Source organism: Mugil cephalus, chromosome 1, assembly GCF_022458985.1.
Source record: "Mugil cephalus isolate CIBA_MC_2020 chromosome 1, CIBA_Mcephalus_1.1, whole genome shotgun sequence".
NCBI classification, from domain to species: Eukaryota; Metazoa; Chordata; class Actinopteri; order Mugiliformes; family Mugilidae; genus Mugil; species Mugil cephalus.
Window position 1 is genome coordinate 32,891,272 of NC_061770.1, and position 27,797 is coordinate 32,919,068.

At 40.7% G+C, this 27,797-nt stretch overlaps 2 protein-coding genes across 2 annotated transcripts; both read left to right on the top strand.

Moving 5' to 3' along the window:
• Window positions 1–4,407: 4,407 nt before the first annotated feature.
• Window positions 4,408–23,262, top strand: LOC125014661 (serine/threonine-protein kinase DCLK2-like). Its single transcript, XM_047595914.1, has 16 exons — window positions 4,408–4,641; window positions 5,091–6,227; window positions 9,317–9,741; window positions 11,895–12,021; window positions 12,131–12,259; window positions 12,468–12,550; window positions 13,388–13,460; window positions 13,569–13,674; window positions 13,967–14,024; window positions 14,668–14,787; window positions 14,904–15,050; window positions 15,388–15,521; window positions 16,560–16,637; window positions 16,756–16,852; window positions 16,958–17,038; window positions 17,133–23,262. Exons 2-16 carry the CDS (start codon window positions 5,786–5,788, stop codon window positions 17,256–17,258), a joined length of 2,226 nt encoding a protein of 741 aa, XP_047451870.1. The 5' UTR covers window positions 4,408–4,641; window positions 5,091–5,785; the 3' UTR covers window positions 17,259–23,262.
• Window positions 23,263–24,591: 1,329 nt separating this feature from the next.
• LOC125014696 (tripartite motif-containing protein 16-like) lies at window positions 24,592–27,608 on the top strand. The gene has a single exon (XM_047595989.1). The coding sequence runs from the start codon at window positions 24,894–24,896 to the stop codon at window positions 26,562–26,564; it is 1,671 nt and encodes a 556-aa protein (XP_047451945.1). The 5' UTR covers window positions 24,592–24,893; the 3' UTR covers window positions 26,565–27,608.
• Window positions 27,609–27,797: the final 189 nt, after the last annotated feature.

Genomic DNA, 27,797 nt, shown 5'->3' on the forward strand with positions numbered 1-27,797 from the left:
TCTTTCATATTGCATTTGAAGGTGAACAGGTGTAAAGGTTTCATTTAAAAATATATAAAACCCTGGTGTAACTATTTATTTCCCCTTTAGGAAAATTAATATAAAAACAATTGTGCAAAGTTTAAGTTGGCTATTTGAATTAGGATGGTGGACTGTGTCTTTGGGAGTAGGTGACTTCTATGACTTCTCCACTGTTGCTGTGTTAAACTGCACTGCACTCAAATATTGTGGAAATAAAGAGACCATTCCTTGCAGAAATACTCTTGTCAAAGTATGCAAACAACATGTCAGTGCAGAACCAAAACACCTTTCAACAGTTTAACCTCACCTGAAAACACGAAAAACATCCTCACAGTACCACTGCTTGAATGAATCAGGCAGTTATACCCTATGTATAACCCCTTTCTTCTTTTTCCTACCTTGCGTGAGGAGAATGGTTTGGCTGAAAGCAAAGGGGTGGGGCAGTCTTTCCCTCCAGCTGCCACTTTTCATCCGTGCGGAATAATAAAAGCCTCCTCTATGAGAAAAGGAAAGGGTCACTGAGATGACGCATGAAACAAGATATCGCTGACTAGTTGAGATTTGATATGTCCTCCTATGAATATGTTGTACAATACATAAAAGGAGGCAATGGCACAGTGGTCTGGTGATTAGTACTGATGCTTCAGTGTCCTCCAGCAGCTGTAAGGAAGGCATAACACACAACAACGCTCCACCTGGTGGAGCCTCTGCCAATAGGTGACTGACAGAGCAGGAAGTGCTTTAGGTAACTAGCTTCAGGTACTCTGGCTCCCTCACACCATGCAAAGACATGATTATTAGGTCTCTCTGAGTCAGCCCTGAGACAGACTGGAGGCCTGTCCAGGGTGTATCCTGCCCCTCACCCCATGACAGCTGGGATATGCCCCAAACCCCCCCACAACCATCCAGAGGACTAATGAGGACAAAGTCCTGGTAGTAAGGACTCACAGTAAACTGATGATACCTTACAGCAGCAAATAAATAAATAAGTGAAAAAAGCTTTGTACTTACTGTGAAGTTGTGTATCACATCATCTATCGTGGGCAAAAAACAAAAACAACTATTAAGTGAACAAATAAGTATTTCCGTGTGAATACATTTTGCTGTACATTCAGCTGGGATTGTAAGATTTCTTTTGTTGTCATTAATATTACTTCATCTTACTCAGTTACTGTGAAGTGTGCAGTGATTAGCTCACAAATGTTGGTCTTAGCAACACAATCAAATCTAAGTAAGTCTAAATGATCTTCTATAGTTAGCATATCAACATGGTAGCAGTTCACCAGCAATAAGCTAACATATGTCAGCATGTCGGCCTCATCTCATTTATCAGTCAAACTTACTTTTACAAAGTAAAATTAGTGGGAATATCTGTAGCAACCACAGCTTCATCAAATATTTACCTTGTTAATGGAGCAGAATTATTTATTAAATATTCCATTATAACCGTTTATTATCACTTATTTATGAGCTCTGGGCCTTAATCACTTTGCAATTTAACCTCATGTAACAGCTGTTCATAACAGTCACGACAGTCTTAGCTGATGTCAAAAATAATAATAGCTTCAAGAATTTAACTTAGAAACTAACACAGAAAGCAAAAGGATTTAACAATAGAACAACATGAAAAAGTGTATAAACTTCACATATTTACCTGTAGATTCATTTTTAGAAGAAATGGGTTCGTCGTAAAATATGAGGTTTGAAATCTCCATACAAACTAATGTTACCATGAAATTGCGCATATGTCTTTTCTTTGTAATAAATTAAATCAATGTATTTTCTTTACTCCTTTGTTCTTCCTGTTTGGTTCATCTGCTGTTTCACCTGCTGGTGGAGCTGTTGCCTCATAGGAATATTAGAAAGGTGAGAGCAGGAAGTAAGTTATGCTTATGTGAAACAACACTTTTCTTCTCTTCTATGGATTTCACAACTACTATTACACCTTATTTTTAATTAATAACAATATGGTGTATTAATATACAAAGTCCTGTCTTCTTTCCTTAGATTCTGCACTATTAAATATGAACTGTAAACATTTTACAACCTTCTATGCCAAATATTTAAAGACTAATATGGTAATACAGCTAAATTAATACTTGTTTGCGACAAACATATTAAACTAGCATCTAATTTTCAAGAAAAATGACTGAAATAGACAACATGTACCGCGTACTTGGAAATGGTCAGCTGGGGCTAATATTACATCAAGCCAATAATTTGCAATACAGTTAGCTGATTTAGCTTATGCTAAGCTAGCTAACTGTCTGTCAAGAACAAAAATACACAAAAATTATAACATTTCTACTTACCTTTGCTTGAACATGGTAAGATCATCAGGGTGATGGCGTAAGCAATTTCTGCCTCGTTTTAATTCATACTAAACTAGAATATCATCCCGTTACAATTACTTAAAACTTCTACCCAATTCTATCCAAAACATACATGTTCACCATGACTTAAAAATATGTGGAAAAATATCTAACTAATGTTATGAGTCTTATTTGGTCTTTATGCTAAGAGTCTATTTACTCAACCTTCATAATTAATGTAAAACATAATAAAGTTTAAATATTTACCTGAAAATAATGGCCAAAAGATACTAGCTTATCTTTTGTGTTTACATCTTTATGTTAACAGTCATCACTAAAACTTAAGCTTAAAACTCACTCATGAGACTGGTATTAAATATCTCATGATCTATTTTTAAAGAAATGCTGAAAATAGCTGCTAATTGTATAGGAAATGGTTCAAAATGATAACCTTTAAAGATTTAAAAGCGTACCTTGTATTCTTGTGTGCACAAGGAGATCATCACAGCAGTAGCTCTGCCTGCTTCCACCTGGTCTTGGCCATGCTAAGCTAACTGTTAGCAGTCTTGTGATCACCATCATGTCATGTTTACCTGTGAGAGTAAATACGGAACCAAATTACAATTTGTGTGAAACTAGTGAAATAACTAGCTAATAGTAGCCTTTCAGACGGTCTGTTTTAGCCTTTACGTTAAACCGGCTAGCAAAAACATAGTGCTATCAAATTAGCATCTAATATACGTTAAGCTAACAGTCAAATTAACTTTTAATTTCTATGCAAACTGTAGAAAACTCAGACCTTCTTGCATTTATCTGAATTACTTTTCATATTTAATAAGCCCAGTTCATTTATTTATTCATCAAAAACTGTTTAGCTATTAGCTGTTTAGCTGCTAGTATTTTATTTCTTTATGCTAATCTAACAGTCACATTAACGTCTAATTTCTATGTAAATTACAGCCAACTCAGAACTTTGTGCATTTAATTTACTTACTTTTCATATGCAACCAGTCCACGTAGTTTATGTATTTACCAAAAACTGTTAGCATGGAGCCATTTTACGAGCCAATGTTAGCTGCCGTTTGTGGCTTTCTGCCAAGCTACCGATTTTTAAATTACATTACATTTTTTTAGGAAATGTGCAGCAAACTGACTACCTTTTTATGCTGAGCTAACGATCACATTAACATCTAAATTCTAAAACAAACAAACAAAAAAAAACGTCTGCTAGCGAGTTCTTCGGATTTCTTTGCGTTAAGCTAACGGCCACATTAACTAATATATATGTAAATTGCAGCAAATTCAGACATTTGCTTTTAGCTACTAGCAGCTGCTAGCAGTTTGTTTCTTTAAATGAAGCTAACGGTCACATTAACGTGTAATTTCGATGTAAATTGCAGCAAACTCAGAAATTTTCGTACATTTAACTTACTTACGTTCGCATTCAACCAGACCATTCATTTATTTATCAAAAACTGTTAGCAAGACGCCATTCTACGAGCTACCGTTAAGCTTACGTTAAAGCTAACGGTCACATTAACGTCTATTTTCTAGGTAAAATTGCAGTAAACTCGGAACTTCTTGTATTTAACTTACCTTTTTAACCTTACTTTTTACATTTAATCAGTCCAATTATTTCATTTATTAACCAAAAGCTGTTCGCTTTTAGTCATTATACGAATGTTAGCTGCTAACTGCATGTTTGTACTAACGATTTGTTAATTTATTTATTTTTTGGATAAATGTAAGCTTTATTTTTCGAGTTACTTTTTAACAAATAATAGGTTCAGTATATATATATATATACATTTATAAATTCAGTCGTATATTGAGTAGTTTCTTTGAAAATCGCCGTGACATAAAAGAAAAAAATAAATAAGCTAGTGTCAGACAAAAGGCAGAAAGGCGAGAGACGGTAGAGCGACATAGAGAAAGACTTGGAAGTAAAGAGAGAGAGAGAGGGAGCGGGAGAGGGAGGAGGAGTGGGGGAGACACAGGGGGAGGGAGGGGACGCTGTCATCACGTACATCCGCGGAGAGGAGGGGAAGCGACGGGAAGGGAGGGTGGATTCAGCCGGTGTCTCCTCTCTCTGCAGCAGCAGCAGCAGCAGCGGCCATGCTGCCCTCCGCCGCCTCTCTCCTCGCTGCATCCCGGCCATCACCCCTGTATCCCGGCTAAAGCGCACCGGCTCAACCCGGCCCGGAGAGCCCGAGCAGACCGGAACACGGCACCAGGGTGGAGGGGAAAGCGGGGCAGAAGAGGAGCAAGCCCTCCCTAGCAACAGAACCGGTTTCACGGCATTACATTGGTGGGTGCCTCCCTCTCCGTGTGTACGTGTGTTTGAATGGCGCTGTCAGCACGGCTTAGCTCCCAGATGCAGAAAATTCTGTTATATCTAAAACACGTGGAGAAAGAGACAGGTTTTATAATAATTTTAACCTTCGGGCTCCCATGCAGCCTTTTGAGCTGCAGACATATCTCATTTGACTGGAAAAATCAATGCAAATTTCATTAAAATACAGTCTGCCTCTTTTGCACGTATGATTTGACATAAAAGACCTGTGGGAGGCATGAATGATATCCACATGAAGCCCATTCTTTGTGTCCTGCCATTATTTAAATGCAAGCCGGTGTGAAAACACCCTCCAAAAAGACTGAATTTCTCCTTCTGCAGCAGATAACTGATGACTGGACGTTGTGTCTCAGGTGATGCTGAGATCCGTCCTAAACCATGTGATTGTCATATTCTTTTGTCAGGGAAACGGAGGGATGCCGAGGACGCAAATGGAAGGCAAAATGTGACCGAAAAAACGGATTAGTCGGACCACAAAGCAACGATCAAGGTTTAAATCCGTTGTTCCCGGGGTTGAAAGCCAGATGATCGAGGTTACAGCTGGGTAACTGACACTGCAGCAAGGTTACTGCGAGGACGAGGCCAAATAGCCAAGGAGAGGGTTGAGGTTTGACGTTGACATTTTTGCTTCCTTTGAGCTTTCTTAGTATCAGTCTCCAACCATCAACCATCAAGTTTGAGAGTGTTACTGCTGGATTTACAACAAGATGTCTTGATGTAAAAACCTGGGACTACATTTGTCATATTCACATTGGGATTGCACTTGAATTACGCTTGACTTTGTCGGACTATGACCGGTCTACACATCATCCAACTGGTTCTACAGTGTTTTAGAGGTCTTCATTTAGATTGTGTTGGGGATTACAGCTAGCATTGGCGAACCCAACTACATTCTGACAATTACCACCACATTCAAAAACTGGTTCTTCACCACTTTTCATGGATTATAAAAATATCTGGGTTCTTTCCAGTTAGTCTCCAACCTTATAACACATATCTTATCAAACCTAGAGCCGCCCCTGGATTTGCTGACCATCTTGACTTGGAAGATGAACCTTGTGTAGCGGGGAGTCTTTTGCTATCGCCACAAATTTTCACCATGTCTTTGAGCAAGACTCTCGAGTTGGAGCATTTCGACGAACGCGACGCCAAGATTCGCCGGGGTCGCTCCACCCGGGCCAAGAGAGATGACTCCACCGGCAGCACTGGCGGCGGCGGAGGGTCCGGTCCGAGCTCCAGGGGCAGCAGTCTGGTCCCTAGCCCTGCCCACAGCGCCAACTGCAGCTACTACCGGACCCGGACCCTGCAGGCGCTCACCTCGGAGAAGCGAGCCAAGAAGGTCAGGTTTTACCGCAACGGGGACCGATACTTTAAAGGCCTGGTGTACGCCGTGTCCAGTGACCGCTTCCGCTCGTACGACGCGCTGCTAATGGAGCTGACACGCTCACTAGCGGACAACCTGCATCTGCCACAAGGCGTACGCACCATCTACACCATAGATGGCAGCAAGAAGATCACCAGCATGGACGAGCTGGTTGAAGGTAAGACTACGCTAGGCTAGCTGTCTTTCATGCTAACGTAACTTCTATATTTTAAACAGATGAACTTGTAGACATTTTATTAGTATTGTTCATCTTACTTAGGACTTTACAAGAGAACAAATGAGAGCAAACTAACGTACAAGTATTTGTAAGTTTGTATATTTGATTATATGTGGCCCCCTGGTGGCCATTATTGATCATAGTAAATTCCGATTAGACCCAACTGGCATTTCTTTTATGGATTGCTGTTATCTAGCCATTACCTCCACTCATCATCGATCTCTTTGCTGAAACTAGTCAAACCATTTTGCGTCATTAAAACAGTCAAACCTAGTCCAGAGCTTTGTCCATCCATCAGATCCTTTACTGGAGTTTCTATTTCTGCAAATATTTCTTTTCATCAGATTAAATACATGATAGACGGATCTCACTAAGATGCAACTGTTCTCTCCGACTGTCCTTCTGACTCAGGCGATCGATTTTTAAACTTCCTCGCCCGTCGTTCCTTTCTGCTTTGTCTGCCTTTGTTATGCAAACACACATGCATCATTTATTTCTTTGTGCATCAACAGCAGAATAATTAGTACATAATCAATACAATCAGACTAAATGGCGATTCCATCCACTGTTCAGTCACACTGCTTTCCTCTCCTCACATCCTCTTTCAACAGGAAATCCTCTGTTTCATAAAGAAACAGGAAGTTAAAGTCTGACAGTTTGGAGAACCGGGCCATTAAATTTCACTGTAAATATGATAAATGATGCAGAATCGTTCCCACCGAGATTTATGTGCATGAAATAATTTAACAGCTAACTCTTGAGGTCTGGTCAGTCTGCTCGCCTTCCTCTCTTACCCAGAGTCATTTAGCGAGAAGCCGACCAGAGGCAGAGTAACTTCAATTAACATGAGTATTGATGTGTAACTGGTTGTAATGTCCACTAATGAGCATTAGTGCCAGGAAGCTGCTCGTCTGGAGGCGTACTAAAAGACAGACGCGTCGCTCCAAAGCACTCGTCAAACCGTCGAGTGGATCATCATCGCTTCAAGACCAAAGTGGGAGACTTTCACAACTTCTCATGGAGGCCCGCTGTCCATTTATATAGAATGACAGTCATTGTGTGAATAATATCCAACTTTTTAGGTCGCGACTGGAAACGTCACCACAATAAGACAACATACTTATTAGATAAATTTAGTTTTAGTTTTCCAGAAAGTCCAAAATTCACAGTTGTAGTTCTGACTATGATTCTGAAGCGGTATTTAACACATGTTAACTGGTTATTACAATAATCAGCTGGTAGTTATTGACCATATTAACATACCTAATAAAACTACTGTTATTTAAAAAGGCAAAAACAGCCCAGAACCTCAAGATAAACCATGAGATCCTGCAAAATATGCCTAAAATGTCTTTTCAAAACTAAATTTGGAGAACAGAAACTGTTTTGGTAACAATCTAAAATGTGTCCACTGACAGTTGAGTCAAAATAGTGACCTGAAGTTAAGAGTTTTTTTTTATTTCAAAATCGTGTCCCATCTGAAGCCAGACTGTTCTGGCCAGGTGTATTCATAAATTACTTAATCAGTTGTCTTTAGTGCCATTATATGAAGTGTAGTGTAGTTTGGTTGCCTCATAATCGTCAACAAAACATCATCTCTTTTGTTTATGATCTTAAGCCTAGTTTATTCTCCCCCAGTCGATCTACACAGAGCTGAGTGACCAGTTTACAGGAGAACACAACAATAAATACACGAATAAAGCCTCAAAATAGCATCCTCACATATGCATTTAAATAAAAACCCAGAGCAGACCTGTCCGCTTGATTTGAATAGCAAAGTGAAATGCAGCGTGTGGAGAGACAAGGTCACACCTGGAGAGAAGTGTGTGAATGTATGACAGGGATGAAACGGAGAGAAACGTGCGCTTGTTGGGAAGGTAGTGAGATAAAAAAGGCGGTGAGAGAAGGAAACAGGATAAGCCCATAAACCCATTTCTAACCATATAAGGTAAAATACGGCAGTAGAGAGACTAGGACATACACTCATTTAAGTTCTTTGGTACATTTTCTGTGAGAAGATCAGAAATATTTGCAGCTAATAAGTGAAACCGGCAGAAAACGAAAAGCAGACGATGAAGAAGTGGGCTTTGAGTATAAATTAAATTCTGAGTTGTACAAAATAATTATTTTAATAATAAAATACTATTTTCATGTTTCCACTCATACTATACTACTATAATATACTACTATATATTAACTTAAACACCTACAGCTTTAATACAACTAAAGTTACCAGAGCTGCAGCGATTAAGACAATCACAATAATTTATGAAATTTGGGATTTTAGACGATTAGACTATTGGCTGGACTGATAAAGGGATATCAAGATTGTCACCCTGGTCCGATATAGTCATTTTCTAAGCGAAATGATCAATTAATCGATAATAAATAAGAGCTAGTTGCAGATAAAATGTGTTAACACAACTCAGAATTAACTTTGCCGAATTTTACACTCCCATTGACTCCAATTGATTCCACCCCTTATAAAACCGCCTCTTTGATGAGCCTGGAACTGTAGAGTTTAGATGATGGTGTCTTCATTTGTAAAACCATAAAAGATACAAGGAAGTAATAAAACGTGTTTGCATGCCGGGCTGATGTTTACAAGTCCACACATTCTTAACTAATCGTGATCATTTTGTAGAGACACGCCTATGCGGTTTCCTTGTTTCCATATTTTTTGCATCAGTCATGAACGCACCGTGGAGCTGTCGAGTGTAGGTCTAAGTCATAGAGACGGGAATGACTCTGACATCTGCTGTCACCTTCATTGCATCACACATAGGGCTCGTATTACCTCAGGGCATTAGACGACAGTGATTCTCGAATAACCTCCGACCCTGAACATCACTCACTTATTTAACATTTCAACCTTGGCCTTCATTTCAATTTCTTAACTCAGTTTCAACATTTCACGTGTTCATCAGCTTTTTGTTGGGAATATTTTACTCAACATCACTTTGTCACTGTTTCTTCCCACTCCTCAGTTGAGTTTCAGGACAATATTCATTTTCTCTCTCTTTGTCCAGGTGAGTGTTATGTTTGCGCCTCCAACGAGCCTTACCGAAAGGTTGACTACACCAAGATTTCCGTCCCGAGCTGGAAGCCCGGAGCCGGGACTGGCGCGGCAGGCTCCGGCCGAACGTCCACAGCGTCCACAGGAGTGTCAACAAGCATAGTTGCTGCTGCTGCAGCCGCCGCTGCCGCCGCCGCCGCCGCCTCTTCCTCCTCCAAGGATCGCGTCGAAGGTCGGGAGGGCAGGGAGAGCAAAGACTTCATCAAACCCAAGCTGGTGACGGTGATCCGAAGCGGCGTGAAGCCCCGCAAGGCGGTGAGGATCCTGCTGAACAAGAAGACGGCGCACTCCTTCGAACAAGTTCTGGCAGACATCACCGAGGCCATCAAGCTGGATTCTGGAGCAGTAAAGAGGCTCTACACGCTGGATGGGAAACAGGTGGGGTCAAGTTTAGTTTTACCTCTTGACAGAAAAATATCTCAATTTGAACAGTCTCCCAACATAGATGAATGAATTCTGTGTGCACACAGTACAGTCCAAAAACCCACAAGTGTTCTCGCTCTGGATGTCATTAAGGAGATGCTGGGAGGCAACTTGTGTGGGCTTGGTACAGCTACGTATCCCAGGGTATTATTGTCTACTGAGCAGGGTTAGGAAATGTGACAACACAACTAATCGATTGAGGATGTTCTCAGTCATCCAAGTTGTGGTACATCCAAAAAAACAACAAAAAAGCTGACCTGAGGGAGACTGGACTTGATTTATTGAAGACGTATGGACTTTCTCAAGAATCCCCATGAGTTGCATGAATTGCCCTTCTCTTTCACCTTGTTTTACTGAAACTGGGGCAACTTGTAGGGACTGTAGAGTAGAGTCCCTATGAGTTGCCTTCAGCTGTCCTTGAGAAACTGAATGATTGTCCCTGCAGGTCCAGTTATTCTCGTCTTCAAGAGACCCCACAAGTTGCTGGGACTGTTTCAAGAGTATTGAAGACGTTTTACCCAAGTAGCTTCTGCAGTTCTATCTATTTGCAATTGAAGAAACTATAAGTCCAGTTGTTCTCGTCTTCAAGAGACCCCACGAGTTGCCTATGTTGCCTATGTTTCAGCTCATTTAATTGAAACTGGGGCAACTTACAGGGACTTTTTCAAGAGCCCCTACAAGTTGCCCTAGTTGTCCTTGTCATAATTTGTTTTTGGAAACAGAATGAACAGATGTTGGCAATTCTGGTGCATTGAGCTGTTGAAATGCTGGAAATTCTGGAAAATGTGGTCCAGGTAAATGACTTAGTTCCATCATTTACGACTGGAACTGTTGTTGGAGATCAGGATTATGTAGAGAAAATGTGTTTAAAGTGTGGACCGTAAGCATAGTGTCTTTGAAGCTCACTCTTGTCACGTTTGGTATTTTTAACTTTTAATGTGCTCTGATCCTCTCTCTGAGTTCAGGATTTAAACTTGTCACACGTTGGCTGGCAAGACTATTTTTACAACATGCACACACCATCTTTGAAGTTACAGACGAGTGTGTCGGTTGTGACAATGATGGCGTGGAGCTGAGGGAAAGGATGCTCGGATTATACACACACACTTTTCTATGGACTCACACACAGCAGCCTTAATAAATGTAAAATATAAATGTAATCCCAAAACACACCACTTTCAAAATGAAAGCATCAGCGGCACTAGTAATCTTCCTTTTAGTAACATCCACGGCAGTACATTACAGGCTTTTATTTGGAAGGCAGTGAGTTAACGAAGGCTTTTATTTTGAAGGCATGGAGTCTTAACGAAGGCTCTGTCGTTTTCACTCTTTTCAGACTCGGCGTGAATGAAACAAGTCTCTCCGTCCTTTCAGTTTGTGCAGCCACTTTGAATATACACACACACACACACACACACACACACACACACGAACCCTCTTTAACACTGGAGGGTTGTTACCACGGCAACCAGTCTTCCAGTCACAACCCGGTTCCGCATCCGTTAGTCGGTGTGGTCTCCATGGAAACTGCGCAGCCTTTAAAATTCCTCGGTACCAGTTTCTGTTTCACTGCCCTTTCACTGGCCAGTTCATTAGGTACAAATTATTCATCAAAACTATTTAAACGACTCCTGAAGAGCTGTTCTGAAGCTCAGTGTGGCGTCTCTGGGCGTTGCCATCTTGGAAGTCAATGAAGCCACACAACTTCAGTTTTGGGCCTCATTTTCAACCCCAGGGGTGGAATATTGACTGTTTTCCATGGATTGTGATCCCGTTTCATTCGGGTTGCACACATCCAACAGAAGATTAGCTCGGTAGCTGCAAGTAATTTAATCCATTCTCACATATTTTCTGTTTTGACGGGACTTTAATCCGTCGTCCTACACCTCTGTTGATCCTTCTTTTCTTCACCTGTTCATCATCCATATTTTTGTCGACTCCCCCCTCCCCTCCTCTTCGTCCTCCAGCAATCTGGGACATCCTGATGTGGAATTTGTATTTTAATCCTGGAGACAGTTCTTAGACAGCGCTCTGTGTTTATTTTTATTAAAGTCAGTCATAAACCTGGATTGAATATTCCCATCTGTTGTCTGTGTTTTTTTTGTTAGCTGACCTGTCTGCAGGATTTCTTTGGGGACGACGATGTGTTCATGGCGTGCGGACCGGAGAAGTTCCGCTACGCTCAGGACGACTTTGTGCTCACACACGGCGGCAAATCGCAGGCCTTCGTGAATGGTACAACACCATTATTAATCCGCAACAACACAGCTGGCATAAAAGTCCGCTATTAGCTGAGACCAACACATTTACTGAATCGACACTTTCACTTCCTGTCTCTCTACAGAGTGCAGGGCCAACAAGGTGTCTCGCTCGAGTGCCCCTCAAAAAACTCCGAAGACCCCCAGCAGTTCTGGCCTCGCCTCTTCTAGGACTCCTCCCAAAGGCCCGTCCAGGACAAAGTCACCGGGTCCAGGTGTGACGCAACAAAAAACAAATACAGAAAATTATAACAGCTGCTGATCTCTACCTGCTGCTGTTTCAGAACCATGAACCATGTGGTGGTTGTGAGACATGATGTGGGGAGAGGATGCATATTTTGTTGAGAGCATTTTCCCTCCACATGTGTGATTACCAGTATCGTTTAGACTAATAATTAGTTTGCTTTTTTCTGTTGTGCGCAGCCAATGAGGCTTCAGGATCAACTGGGAGATCGTCCAGATCCAGCCCGTCCCCCACCAGCCCCGGGACGCGACGCAGCCTCAAGGTTTAGACTGAGCTAACCACTGATTGATTGACAGACAACTCTCCTAAATATGTCTAAACCAGCGCTGTCAAACATTTAACGATTATTGATAAACGATTTTTAATCAGATTAATCACAGGGTTGCTGTGGATTAATCTTGATTAAATATCATTAATTTTTAATCTCTATTAATCACGTTTCAGTTTTAGCAAACAGACTACGTCTGTACAGTTTCAACAAATCAACTTGAAACAACTGAACAACATTTTTTCAACCAATCATTTGTCCCCATTGATGTGTCCCTGTTGCTACTAAGCCAAACTAACTTGTTGACATTGTCCAACAAGAGGAAATCTGACCATTTCTTATTTACACTGCTGCTGCAACTAGGAGAGAGAGCACTGCCAGCTTGTCTTTGTCTTGGTTTGTCTCCAGCTGTTAGCCACGTTAGCCCACAGTTCTAGCAGAATCCCAGATTAACGTATGCTTGGCTTTGTTAATGTGTTATTTGAAGCTGGAAGTGCTTTTTTTGTGTCCTCACGTGTCCCATGGAGAGGACCATTTTGAATCAGTTTAATCACGATAATGGATGAATCCGCGTTAACACGTTCATTTTGACAGCGCTGGTTTAAACTAATAAACAATCTGATTATCATATTTACTTTGATTCTGTTTTCTGATTTTTATTAATGAGAAACTGTGAAAATATAAAGACTAACACAACATTAAAACTAACTGAAAATAAAACAGAAAATGACCAGACAGAACTTTGTAACCAGGGCTGTCAGGTTTTTGTAGAAATATGGATCAGGTTTCGTGAAGGAAACATTTTTACATGAAGTCTCGCTTCTTCTCCAGATATCTCCACATCGCACTTCCTCCACAGATGTGAACGGAGAGGCGGAGCAGCTGGATGAGTCCACCGTCGAAGGTGTGTTTAGCCGGAATATAAGTTTTTCATCTTTTGAAAAATTAAAAAAAAAAAATAGTCTCAGGCGAGTCTCAAAGTCTCTTAACTCTTCTTATCTTCTCCTTGAAGTGAACGGTAATCGATCGGTTTCCTCCTCCATGATCAACGACAAGTACAAGGTCGGGAAAGTGATCGGAGACGGAAACTTTGCTGTGGTGAAGGAGTGCGTCGAGAGGTAAACGTGACCCCAGCACACAATTAGAAGCAGTCTGCAATAATAAAGGAATTGACTTTCACTAAAAAACAAGTTCATGCTTCATGATAAAAAAAACTTCAAGATAAAGTTTTTTTTTTACTATGGACCTTTACTGTGTCCTGTGAATAAAGTTCAATCGATTGATTGATGTTAGATTATTGTAAAATCTTTAAAAGTTGTGTCATAGAAACATTTAAATGTTTCTGTAATGAAGCTTCGTTAGAAAGACTGAAAGGCCGGGATTATTTATTTGGTCTATTTTTACTGACAGGTCGACGGGACAGGAGTTCGCCCTGAAGATCATTGACAAAGCTCGCTGCTGTGGGAAGGTAACGGATAGATCTGTAACTGTAACGTTCAAAAAGATTCAGTTCGCTTTCAGTGGAAGCCAACGATATGAAGGCTTTCCATCCTCACTTTTAAATGATCGACAACAGTGAGAAATAAAAAAAAAAACCTTTTCCAACAGTCTTGATTTGAAAGATTTCAAAGTAGTTTCAAGAAGAAATCCTTGTGCGCATTTTTTGCGACGTTTTGTGTGAAAGCGTCACACAAAGCGTCACAAGGTGATTAGACTAGGTGAGTTTCTTGATGTTTAATTCAAGTCTTCAGTTCTAAAGAAGTTGGGGGTGATCACTTTTAATTGGAGGAAACAATCTAATGATAAATCGATTGTGAGACTCCAGGCTGGTGAAACCTTCTGTGGATGCAGATGCTCAGACCATGTTGAGGGAGGGGTTTTCCAGTTTGACATAGATGTCTTCCTTTAATCCTCTTTCAAACCATCTGTCTAAAACGTCTAAAACTATCCGTGTGTTTGTCAATGAGTTGTCTTTGTCGTTGGAGTTTCTGGTTCTGTGCGGTTCTGTACCATGTTTTTTGAAGCCAGTAGGAATCTTTTCTGAAAATTCTGAAAAATCACGTTGCAGAAGCTTCACGGAACCACAACCTTGTGTGTTTGTGTGTGAACAGGAACACCTGATAGAAAACGAGGTGGCGGTCCTGAGGAGAGTTCGACATCCGAGCATCATCCAGTTGATCGAGGTGGACGAAACGCCCTCTCAGCTCTTCCTGGTCATGGAGCTCGTCAAGGTTCCTCGTCTACTTTGTCCTTTTTCGTCCTTGAGAGTCGGGAACAAAACAGATCCATCTGACTCCAATTGTTTTTTGTTTTTTTTGTATTGACATATTCATTTTTGTTTTTCCAGGGCGGCGACCTGTTCGACGCCATCACCTCCTCCACCAAGTACAGTGAGCGCGATGCTAGTGCCATGGTGTTCAACCTGGCCGGTGCCATCAAGTACCTTCACCGGATGAACATCGTACACCGAGACATCAAACCAGAGAACCTGCTGGTACATACACACAGATTTACTTTAAAATGCAAAAATTCCTCCAGGTAGTGAAAAGCATCTCACGTAGAAGTTGGGCTTTTAACATAAATAATGCAAATGGTGTATTTTCTATTCCAGGTTGAAAACTTTTTAATAGTGAAAATGAAAACTAATGAATAGGACAAACTTGGAAAAAGTCTTAAACAACAATAATCATCATAATTTAGACACTATACTTCCTAACTCGTCATTTTTGGAGACTCACGAGTGTCTGAAATGACTGTGTTCTTTATTAGAAAACCTGTTTGACAGTAAATTCGCTGTGTCTTTGTGTTGTTTACCTGTTTGTGTTCTGCAGGTGTGCGAGTATCCGGATGGCACCAAGTCCCTGAAGCTGGGGGATTTCGGTTTGGCCACAGTCGTAGAAGGACCACTCTACACTGTGTGCGGCACGCCCACGTACGTCGCCCCGGAGATCATCGCTGAAACCGGGTGAGAGTTGTGTAGTTTGCACTTTTTAAGAGAGACTGATGAAACGTAATGACAAGGTAGGAAATTTACAGAAAGCCAGCTTGAAGATGCAAGAGACTAGTTTAACTAGTAGCCCCAACACAAGCTAAAATCTTGTCAGTGGAAAATGGCTAACTGTCCATCAACAAGCTTTGTTGCACTGTTTTACTCATTCAGGCTAAATGACAACATGGTGAATATATCGCACAGTGACTAGAAATAAACAATTATTCTACCAAAAGTCAGAATTAACAACGATTTCCTTCACTAAAAGGTTACAAACTGCTTTATAAAGCAGCTAACGTGAGCTGGAAATATGATACATTTAAGTGACAAAAAACAACCTAGCATGGACAGCTGTATTTCTGAATGGCCGATGCTGAAGTTATGTCGTTTTCCGTTTGAAAATAAAACAAACCTATTGGTCGACTCTTCACCCTGTTACTGGAAGACAACGCTGAGTGTAGCTAAACTTTAATTTCAGTTGTCAGTGTCTTGCTTCATATTGTTTCCATTGAAAATGACACTCTCACATGATTACATTAATTCTTAGTTCAGCAGAATAACATTAGAAATGAACATGATGAAAGTACTTATATGCTGGTTAAGACTCTTATATTTTTTTGTTTTACTTTGGAGTTTTTGTTTATGTCAAAACGAAGTTTGTCCACAGCTCATGATAGAGATTTAAAGTCTTAAACTTAGACTGAAATTCTAAATCTAGATCCTTTCTCCCACAAGTTCAGGAGCTATCAATCGAGTTTTTACTGATTTTTGCTTTTGAAATGTAACAAGAAAAGTCAGACATTTTGGAAAATGTGCCAGGAGTTAAATGAGAAAGTGTATATGATTGTAAAACACAACCGAGTCGGTCGGTCGGATTTATTGAAATTCGGAGAGTAGCTATTTTCTGTTTCCAGTGCCCTAGCTTTGAGTTTAGAAACTCAATTTCATATTTACATACAGAACCTTGTTTACAGTTCACTAACAAATGTGTTAAACTGTTGTCTTTGTGTGTAGCTATGGACTGAAAGTGGACATCTGGGCAGCAGGAGTGATCGCCTACATCCTGCTGTGTGGATTTCCTCCGTTCAGAAGGTCAGTGAGCTTTTCCACAATCAAGCAGAGTCTAGTTTTGTGTTTTACTACATATTGCACATATTGACTGACACTTGTGTCACCTGAAGACAGTCTAAAGATTCTTGCTCTTCCCCAGTGAGAACAACGTCCAGGAGGAGTTGTTTGACCAGATCCTCAGAGGGAAGCTGGAGTTTCCGTCTCCAGACTGGGACGCCGTTAGCCTCCAAGCAAAGGTAGCACTCACTCATCGAACGTCTTCGTTGAGAATCCCCCAAAAACATCTTAGCAGGAGGCGGTAGATGATGAAATTGCTAACAGTCACATGACTTACTCCTCAGATGCTGATTAGTCAAATGCTGCAGGTAAATGTGGATGCTCGTTTCACTGCCGAGGAGGTCCTGTTACACCCCTGGGTGACGGTAAGAGCACAAGAACACGCAAATGCACACACAGATGTTACATACGACTACATTCAAACTGACTGGACTCACTATTGACTCTGTGTTTGTCTAGGACGAAGCTCCTGTGGACTCCAACACTGTGAGCAGCGCTGAGGACCAGATCAGTGGAGACACACTGGAACCAGAGCAGGAATCCCCAATTCTGGAAACCAAACAAGTTCCCTCACCTCTGGTCTAGAGCACAGCACTTTTCATCAGCTGGAAATTAAACATAACACTCCCACTTTGGTCAGCTGGAAACCTGGGAAGTTTTCCCACCTATTGTCTAGAACTAAGTTTGTCTTCTGGAAGTCCAAGTCCCAGTCTAGGACCAGAACATCTACTACAACCCAAATCCATTCTCTCCCGTCTCATTTTGAATGTCCTGCTCTATCTACTACAAAACAAACGTTCCCTCACCTCTGGTCTCGAGTGGACACAGATAATTTCCCTCTACTCTACGACTTGTGATTTTCATCCACATGTTTTTTCCTTTGGAAGTCAAGAACAGAAGATCCAGTCTAGAAAAGGATCCATTTCAATGTACTAGAAATTCAAAACAGTTCTTTCCAGTGTGGTATCGAATACCCTGCTGTATTTACTGGAAACCAAACAAATTTCCTCATCACTGGTGGAGAACACAACACCTTCAACACTTTCGACCGGAAATTAAACTTTCTCCCCTTTTAGTCTACTGGGAACCCAGAGACTAGTCCTCTATTCTAGAACAGGACTAGTTTTCATGTATTACAAACCAAATGCATTCCCCCCTCCTGTCTCAAAGTTCCTGCTGTGTCTCCTGGAAACCAAACCTTTTAACCCACTCCTCTTTTGGTCTACTGGAAACATAGAATGGAAACAGACAAGTCCCCTCTACTCTAGATTCTGTGTTATCTCCTCTTGTCTAGAACATATCCTATTTAACTCTTTTGGGAACTAAATCACTTTTAACTTCTCGAAGTCCGACTTGATCCACTGTAGAACAGGAGCTGTTTTCATCTTCTACAAATCCAACACATGCAAATACAATGTCCTCACCTTTGGTCTAGAAGACAACACCTTCCAACAACTGGAATTTAAACATAACAAAGTTTTCCCACTTCTGGTCTAGAGTGGAGACAAACAAGTTCCATCTATTCTACAACTTGTGTTTCGTCCTCATGTCTAGAACTCATCTTATTTAAAGTCTGAGATCTTGAACAGGACGTGTTTTCATCTACCACAAATAAAATACGTTCCACCCAGTCTGATGTCAAATCTCCAACCAAACAAGTTCTTGGACAAGGACAACTGACATTATTTCCACTTCTGGTTTACAACACCCCTCTGCTTGTTCAACCGGTCACATTCCTTCTTCTGGAGATCAAGTCAGTTCAGTCTCTCTCAGAACACATCAATAGGAAACCAATGAATTCCTTCGTCTCTGGTCTAGAATCCACAGCAGCTTGTCTACAAGATTCAAAACCACCACTGTTGGTCCAGGAATCATCAACCTTTAATGCAGAATGTCTAGTCTAGTTGAATCACTCCTAAAAACTAAATATGGTGCCACATGTTGAAAATGTTCTCTTTCATCTTCTACAAACAGGACAAGAAGCTACACCTGTGGCCCAGAACCTGTTCCTCTTTCTTCTAAAAGACTCTGGTCAACAATCCCTTCACTTAGAACAGTGTTTTTTCTGTCACCTGGTCTTTGAAGTTGCATCGTTTTCCTGGAAACTGATCTAGGCCATTTGTTCCATTGGCAACAAACCAGGTTTTCCAGTATTATCGCTGCATCTGATCTAGACTATGTGCCATTTATTCTACATTAGACTTTTAAATGGCCCATCTCTGCTGCTGATTAAAGTCCAATTGAATCTCTTATCAAACACTCGCTTTGTTTTGGTGGGACATAAATGAAGTCACCTCCCTGCTACTTGAAGGATATATGACATATCAACACTAGGACACCATGACGGTGCTATTGGACTCATCCAGTTTCATCATCTAGTGACTCGTTTGGACTGGGTGGTCAATTCCCGAAAAGGGCCATTACCTCTGATCTGAATGACACTAAATGGCTGTGAAAAATGGCCTCAACCCACGTTGGTTAGGGATATGAACATCTGATTCATTTACAAACTCTCCCTCTGGTTTAGGGATTAAGCTCCTTGCAGTCCCTGCCGCTAGGCTACCAGGAAGTCTTCCATTTATTCTGGGAAACGTCCCATTTCTTCTGCCTTTGCCCTCCAGCTCTCCTTCTGCCGGCCCGGAGGACGTTTCTCATTTCCTTTTCTTGGCACTCACCAACCGGGGAGATAATTGAGTTCTGTGCCTGTTTACGCTGCTGAGCAATTCTTCTAATATCCTAAATTCTCTTCTCCAGGTTCAGAAGCTACCACTTCTTATTTATTGTATTTAAATCTAAGGCTCATTGTTTTGAGAAAATGTGCACAATTGCTCGCTGAGAAGGCGATTAGCCGAGGTTAGCCCAAAGACGGAACAGGAAATCAGCTAGTCCAGTTCCGTCCAACACTCACCCATTAAAGTATGTTTTTGTTTGTTTTAAGTGTTGTACAGTGTGTTAGCAGTAAGGCAGCTTTAGAAGAGTTGGTTGGTTGTATTTATTGAGTTAAAGAGTAGCTATTTCCTGTCGTTCTGGTCTTTTGTCAAGCTAGGTCAACTGTATCCTGGCTTTGATTTGAGAAACTTAGATCCATGAAAGTTCATATTTCCTGAATATGTTCCTTCCAACAAAGTCTCAAGTTCTTATCAGAATATGTGTCCTATAACTTCATTATGGGGCACCCAATTGGACTTTGCTTCAACCAATCAGAGCCATGTAGTTGAAAATAAATTCAACTCCATTGCACTCAGATGACATGTGCGACTACTGTTGCCACTCTATCCATCATCGCATGAAGCAAATCTTTGCAGGAGCATAATTTCTTTCCAGTGGAGAGACTCTAGACCACGTTCTTGCCACAAAAGATTTATGGGGTGGAAAAGTCGGGCTAGCTACCTGATTAGTTTTTGACTGATAAGAACTCAAAACAATGAGCCAACAGAGACGTCTCCTTCTGTCTCAGCCTCCTTCTGTCCTTCACCTATTCCCTAGACTTTGTACTGTATCTCAAATTAACTGAGTGACATCCTGAACCTCACAGTTTCTTAAACTATTCCAACAAGCTTTTGAGGTTTTTACCATGAAGTATGAGCTCTCTGCCTCTCCTCGGTTTACAGCAGTTTACGGAGGATAAGATATGTTGTAAATACTGTAAATATCATTCTGTCTGATGGTGTCTGTCTGTGTGAATCAGTTGTGAAGTAGGGAAACAGTAGCAAAAAAAGAAAAAAGAAAAGAAACAATCTTGTCATCCTGAAAATATTTGTCTCTTGAAAGAAATAAATCATTTTCCACACTGGTATTGAAACATTTTAAAATGTATTTTCCAATAGTTAGCTTCTTATTCAACTAAAAAAAAAAAAAACTAAAAAAAAAAAATAACACACAGAGGAAGGAAAATGAAATTAGAAGTTCCTGAAGGGTGTTGACGAAGCATAAAGAAAGAGTTCTTACACAAATCACTAGACGAGGACAAATCTCTTTCCTTGTATGGTCATGTGTCTGTAAGATGTGGTGTCAACCAATGATATTGCTCCATCCATGCATCCATCATGCTGTCTGTCAGATATTAGTGGTTATTCATTCCTGAAGGAAAAGTGTGTGTGTAAATACATGTGTGTGGTGTAGTTGACTTTTAGATGAAAGGAAAGTATGAAGTATACACGAAAGTTTGGAGACACCTTCTCATTCAATTCAATGAGAAGGTGTCTCCAAACTTCCAGACTAGTAGTGTAGGTGCGAGTGCTCGTCTGCATCAAAGGAAGGGGTTTACTTTTGTTAAAACTTGAAAAGAAAAGGTAGCCATCTGGGTGAATGTGTTGACCTGATTCAGTGTTGTTGACCTTGACGCCACCTTTGAACTTAGTGCAACCTTTTCCATGGCCTTGACCTTGGGCCGGGGCTGCTGATTAAGAGTTTGGCAGAGTTTGCTGCTGAAGTTGAAAGACCCATTTAAAACAAACAAATAATTCACAACTACTCATAAGTTAGGACCTCAGAAAGATATATTTACATAAGCTACTATACATGCATACAGGACTTAGGGTTATGCATGTGCAGTCCATCGAGACATTCAACATTTATACAGACCCTTGAGGACACGTGTCAACAACCAAACATGGGCGTAAACTATGAACTTACCTTTAGTAGAAATTCACGAAGCATCTGCAAAAATGCAGTCGACTGCATTGTTGAGGTTGCTTTGTTTCAGGCGAGTCGATTGAACAATGGTGAAACAGCTTCACTGGAAAGTGACCAAAGCGACAACTACTTAAAAAACTAGAGATGTTGCTCCCCGTAGATTCCCAAAGTCTTTTATTGTCTTCCTTTCATTCCCCTGGATGTGATTGATTTATTCCAATAAATCTTTCTTTCAAAGTTGATGTAGTGTGGACAGGGTAGCTCGTACCTTGTGTTCTCTATGCCATTAAATGCCACTAAAACACTACAAAAAGTTGCTTTGATGCCACTGGGATGTTTAGGTCTTGCTTTATGACAAACTTGAAACAAATAATTATAAAATATCAAATATCAAAATGCCAGGATAGGGTATGATCCCCGAACAACGGGACATCCCAACTACGAAAATACATTGTGCATATCATGACAAAACAAATGTTACTAACCTTAGTTGGAACCTCTGGTAATGAAAACGGAAGCCAACACCGACATGCCAAAGACTGCAGTTCCTGTAATGACCACTTGCTGGCTCCAGAAGCAAGCCAATCCCTAAGATTGGTGATGACTGGACACCTAACACAGAGCCTTGAAATCACCTGTAAAGCATCTTTACATACAGTCAGTGATGTCACATTTCAGTACAGGAGTCATTGAGCCTGGCTGAACTTTTGCACATGGTGTTGTTGGCCTTAGCTCACATGATGAACACTTACACAACTTACTACGATTAGCTGGCGGTTTTGTCCTCATGCTAAACTACCGTTACCTCCGGGAAGAACTTCAGCAGCAGCCCGACTTTCAATCAGTGGCTCGGCCTTTGACCTTCTATGCCTGCTATGAACCCAGTAGTCTTAATTATTTTATCTTTGCTTCACACCAAACCAAGAGGCGCCTTCTGTCCATAGCGTTAGCGCTGCAGCCACCCAGGTCCACAAATCTTTAGGATTCACGTCATTTTCATCGGTCAGTTAAATCAACTTTCACATTTAAGTGTGAAAGAGTATTGTTGAAAGACCATAAAAATCAGAACTGCAAGAAAACCTGGACATTGCATGGGTTTAATGTGAATTTGTTTTGTTGCGCTGTTTATTCCTTGAATGCACCGAGAGTGACTTTTCAAAACACTCGATGCCTGTAGCTGAATCCATGTCTGATTTGTATGATCTGAAGGTTACTGACATTTCTTTATGAGTTGCACTTGATACACGAGTGCGTATTATTTTCATTGTGTTGCTGAATTTGTGTCTTTTAGATTCATTGTTGGTTCATTGTTGGTTCTTTTGACATCAATTGTTGAATTGTTGTTCTATTTTTTTGGACTGTGCTGAGCAGAGTCGTCTGACCTGGGTGGCTGTGCTTTCCAGGCCCTTTGTGTGTGGTTTTCTATGAAATGCAGTGTGTGATAATTTCACATCATGCCTCGTTATAGACAGAAACCGTTTTTTTTTTTTTTTTTTTTTTTGTTTTTTTTTTTTAATGAAGTGCAGTAGACTAAGTAGGATTTTGAATGAAACTAGGCTGGTTCTTCTAAAAGGAATCTCAGTGTACGAGCTGATTTATGTAAAGTCCAATCACTTAAAACATATAAACGGCTTAGATTTAAATTAAATTAATTAAATTAGTATAAACTACTCTTTAAGCTTGGTTTGTTTTATTCCTCACTTTAAAATATGGACTGTTTCTCTTTGAGATGCTTTTAGGGGAACTTGCTGTGGTCTGAAGTGAAAAGAGAAGTGAAAACAAGTGTTTTGAGGACATGTTGTAGACATGCTGTTTTTAATGCTAACGATGATCTGTAACGTCATGTGTGTTGATATAAAACATGTACAGTATGTTTGCTGGGATCAGGGTGGAGGAGACCAGAACCCTGGCTGGTATCGAGAAAAGATGCATTCAAATAAACTGTGAAAATAAATCTTCTGCAGTGGCATTCATGTCGAAGTGCATTGTCTTGCACGATGTGTTGATTTAGCAGGAATATTTAACAGATTTTAAGGATTTCAAAACAGAAGAGACAACGGTGACAATGTCTTTTTCTATGTTAAGTACAGAGATGGAAGACAACTAACAAAAGTGACCCAGAGTGAAATTGAGAGCGAGACTGAGTGTGAATGAGGTACTCGTGAATGCAATCCTGAAGCGGTTTTTAATTCCTTTCCCAAACTAAGAGTAAATATTGAGAAATGTCTCCTCTGAATTTGGCTCCTCTGAACCACCCGACAGATCTACCCTGCCAGAGTCGGTAATAACACCCACATATGTTTAACTGTAAGAGAAATACAACAATATATTAATAATATGAATGTTATAGGAATGTTCATCACTGAAGCTGAAGAATGCTTATAGGAAATTAGTAAAGTAGATATTTCAGTAGCTAAGCTAACCTGCCTCATTAACTACGTGCTAGCCTACCAATTCAGATAGAAGTCAGTAAAAAACCGGCATGGTGTCTCAATTGACAATTTCTTGATCCTTCTTAGTACCACTCTATCTGGGTAGGTCAATGACTGGCAATTTCCTTGCAGTGAGGAACAGACAATAAAAGCATCATAGTTCTTTCATTACTGATATAAAGAACAGGCTGGAAACTCCATGGAGAGTGCCAGAACTATTTAAACTATGAAACACTGCCAGGACAGGGTCCACGGCATTCCACTCGTTTTGTTTAGCTTTACTCACAAAGCTTGCCATTTCTGCTAGGTTTCATTTTTGCTGTTCAGTTAGTTTCATTTATTTGTTTGACTTTAGTTTATTTCAAACACCAGGGAAAAGGTTAAAAGACATTTCAGAGTATGTTGCCAAAATCAAGGATCACCTTAAGCTAGTCTAAGGGCACACAGAACAATTTCCCCTTCTGCTCTCACATGTCATAATCTTTGGTTATTGTTTTACTGTCCTCATTTCAGATCCTTATTTTCACAGGTCAAACATAGCATTTCCAGTTTTTCCAAGTTTGCACACCTTGAATAAAGTAAAGGGTGCCAGGACAGGGTAGTGTAAAACTGATGGAGATCCCTCAAGCAGAAGACACCTTTTAAATGTGTACATTGAGGATAAGAGATCAGCAGATAGTGACAGCTGACAGATGACATTTCCTCCATTCTTTCCAACATGGAGTCAGACAGTATATATCCTGGTTCCGCCATTAGTACACTTCCGCAGAATATTATTTCCACCAGCACTGAGCTGACAAAGTGTTCACAAGCCCAACCACTGATGATAAGTATGTAAATGTGAAAGAAGGTTGGGTTGGGCCTGATGCATTAATTTGCCTGAGAGAAAGTGAAACTGTTCACACAGGCACTGATGCTGAGAGGTGAAATGGCGCAGCAGGCTGAGCTGGATTCAGTTTATTTCCTGGTTCCTCCCTTTTGATAAATCTAGTAGCAGCGGGATTGGTGGAATTACTATGCTGTCAAAACTGACTAGTCCAACCACTGCATGTTATGAATGCAAGAACATGAAGAAATGGGTTGGGCCTCCAGTATGACATTTGCTGCTGGGAAAATGAAACTCCTCAGACATTAACTATTGTTGAGAGGTGAAATGGAGCAGCAATCTGAGCAACATTTGGGGAACATCTCTTGTTCCATCTGTCTGAATCCACTGAAGGATCCTGTGACTACTTCCTGTGGACACAACTATTGCATGAACTGTATTAAAAGCCACTGGGATGAAGAAGACCAGAAGGGAATCTACAGCTGCCCTCAGTGCAGGAAGACTTTCATACCGAGGCCTGTCCTGGAGAAAAACACCATCATAGCAGAGTTAGTGGAGCAGCTGAAGAAGACTGGACTCCAAGCTGCTCCAGCTGATCACTGCTATGCTGGACCTGAAGATGTGGCCTGTGATGTCTGCACTGGGAGGAAGCTGAAAGCCTTCAAGTCCTGTCTGGTCTGTCTGGCCTCTTACTGTGAGAAACACCTCCAACCTCACTATGATGCAGCTCCATTAAAGAAACACAAGCTGGTGGAGCCCTCCAAGAAGCTCCAGGAGAACATCTGCTCTCGTCATGATGAGGTGATGAAGATTTTCTGTCGTACTGATCAGCAGATTATCTGTTATCTCTGCACAATGGATGAACATAAAGGCCATGAAACAGTCCCAGCTGCAGCAGAAAGGACTGAGAAGCAGAAGGAGGTGGAGGTGATGCTACAAAACATCCTGCAGGGAATCCAGGAGAGAAAGAAAGATGTGAAGCTGCTTAGACAGGAGCTGAAGGCCATCAAAGACTCTGCTGATAAAACAGTGGAGGACAGTAAGGAGATCTTCACTGAGATGATCCGTCTCCTCCAGAAAAGAAGCTCTGATGTGGAGCAGCTGGTCAGATCCCAGCAGGAAACTGAAGAGAGTCGAGTCAAAGATGTTGAGGAGAAGCTGGAGCAGCAGATCACTGAGCTGGAGAGGAAAGGCTCCAAGCTGAAGCAGCTCTTAAAGACAGAGGATCACAACCAGTTTCTACACAACTACCCCTCACTGCCACCACCCAGTGAGTCTACACACTCATCCAGCATCAAGATTCGTCCTCTGAGGAACTTTAAGGACGTGAAAGCAGCTGTGACAGAGACCAGAGAGCTACTACAGGACATTCTGAGAGAGACATGGACAAACATCTCAGTGACAGTGACTGAAGTGGATGTTTTACTGCCACAACCAGAGCCAAAGACCAGAGATGAATTCTTGAAATATTCACATGAAATCACACTGGATCCAAACACAGCAAACATGTGCCTGTTATTATCTGAGGGGAACAGAAAAGTAACATTGATGAAACAACCTCAGTCTTATTCTAATCATCCAGACAGATTCACTGGATGGAGGCAGGTCCTGAGTAGAGAGAGTCTGACTGGACGTTGTTACTGGGAGGTGGAGTGGAGAGGAGGAGTAGTTGGTGTAGCAGTCGCATACAAGAATATCAAAAGAGTAGGGAACTCATATGTATGTGGATTTGGATTCAATGACAAATCTTGGTCATTGCGTTGTGACGCAAACAGTTACAGATTTTTCCACAACAAAGACAAAACTTCTGTCTCAGGTCCTGTTTCCTCCAGAGTAGGAGTGTACCTGGATCACAGAGCAGGTCTTCTGTCTTTCTACAGAGTCTCTGAAACCATGACTCTCCTCCACAGAGTCCAGACCACATTCACTCAGCCTCTCTATGCTGGACTCTGGACATCCTGTTATGGAGACACTGCTGAGGTAATAAAAGTCATATAGACAGATGGGGTAGGTTTAGATTTAGCCCTGATTTAGGGTTACTATAGATGTATAGAAAGAATTCTAGAAGTTCTTGAAGAATTCTAGAAATACAATAAAACGTCAAAAGATTACAGGCAATCCTTTTAGTGATTTTTAAATTTGACAGAATTACCAGTATATCCCTTTAATTTGTGATATAGTGAATTTTATAGTTGTAGATCATTGCTTAACTGAATGTAGCTGCAATGATCAGTCAGTGAAACCATGCTTCTTGATATTGTTTTTATCGTGTTTTATGTTTTTAAGCCTATCCACACGATTCTCCATCAACTATGCACCACGTGGTGACTTGCCTGATCCATGTGCCACAATTTCATACGTGGTTATGTGCCTCTATCTAGAGAGCTAATGGTGGCGAAACAGATAAACACAATATAGACATCTTGTACAGAAGCTTAGTTTTATATTGTTATATAACATGTCTTGGTGACTATTTCCTTGGGGACTTGCATGTGTTCACAACAGCCACATGGAGTAAATGCCAATATTTATGTGGATTCTATAATGTGCACAATCATAGAATTTGATGATGTACAGACTAAATAAAATAGACAAAGGTAGAATTGTGTGCCGACTGCATCTTGTCGAGGGAATCAGTGGGAATTTGTAACGAGACTTCCTTTAGAGAGGTCAAAACCCAATCTAGCCAAGTTTGGGTACTTTGATTATTAAAATGTCAAAATTGAGAGTCAGCCTGGTTCTATTTTTCATACATTCATCGAATATGTGTGTTTTTTTAGTTGGTCTTGGTACAGAAATAGTCAATGGCTTGTTGAATAAAAATCCTTAATATTGATAGGTGGGGATAGAAATGTAAATATCTCCTATAGGTTATAAAAAATGAATCCGAAATAGTAACAGCCACAGTGTTTCCAATACTGGGAATCAAATTCTTTTAAGTGTCATCTATCCATAGAGAAAATAGTCATACATATGGATTTGATGATTGTGGCGCTACTCCTGATTTGTTTTGGTTCTTTAAAGGGAAGCGGTACCTCCCAGCACTGTAGCACTCAAATGGTTAAACTTTATCCATTTGTTGGTGGAGTCTGAAGCATTTCCTCACCAGTTCAAAAGGATTCATGTCAGATGAACTACAATATAACTGTACGTAAAAATAAATAAAAAGAAATGTTTAGAAACTGTTTAAATGTGATTGTTTTTGAAAAAAAAAGTTTTAATTGGATTGAA

Bases quoted from the DNA above. Each gene is read 5' to 3' on its own strand.
- LOC125014661 (XM_047595914.1), top strand. From the start codon at position 5,786: ATGTCTTTGAGCAAGACTCTCGAGTTGGAGCATTTCGACGAACGCGAC. The intron at 14,025-14,667 runs GTAACGGATAGA...GTGTGTGAACAG, and splicing joins AAGCTCGCTGCTGTGGGAAG to GAACACCTGATAGAAAACGA. The intron at 15,051-15,387 runs GTACATACACAC...TGTGTTCTGCAG, and splicing joins TCAAACCAGAGAACCTGCTG to GTGTGCGAGTATCCGGATGG.
- LOC125014696 (XM_047595989.1), top strand. From the start codon at position 24,894: ATGGAGCAGCAATCTGAGCAACATTTGGGGAACATCTCTTGTTCCATC.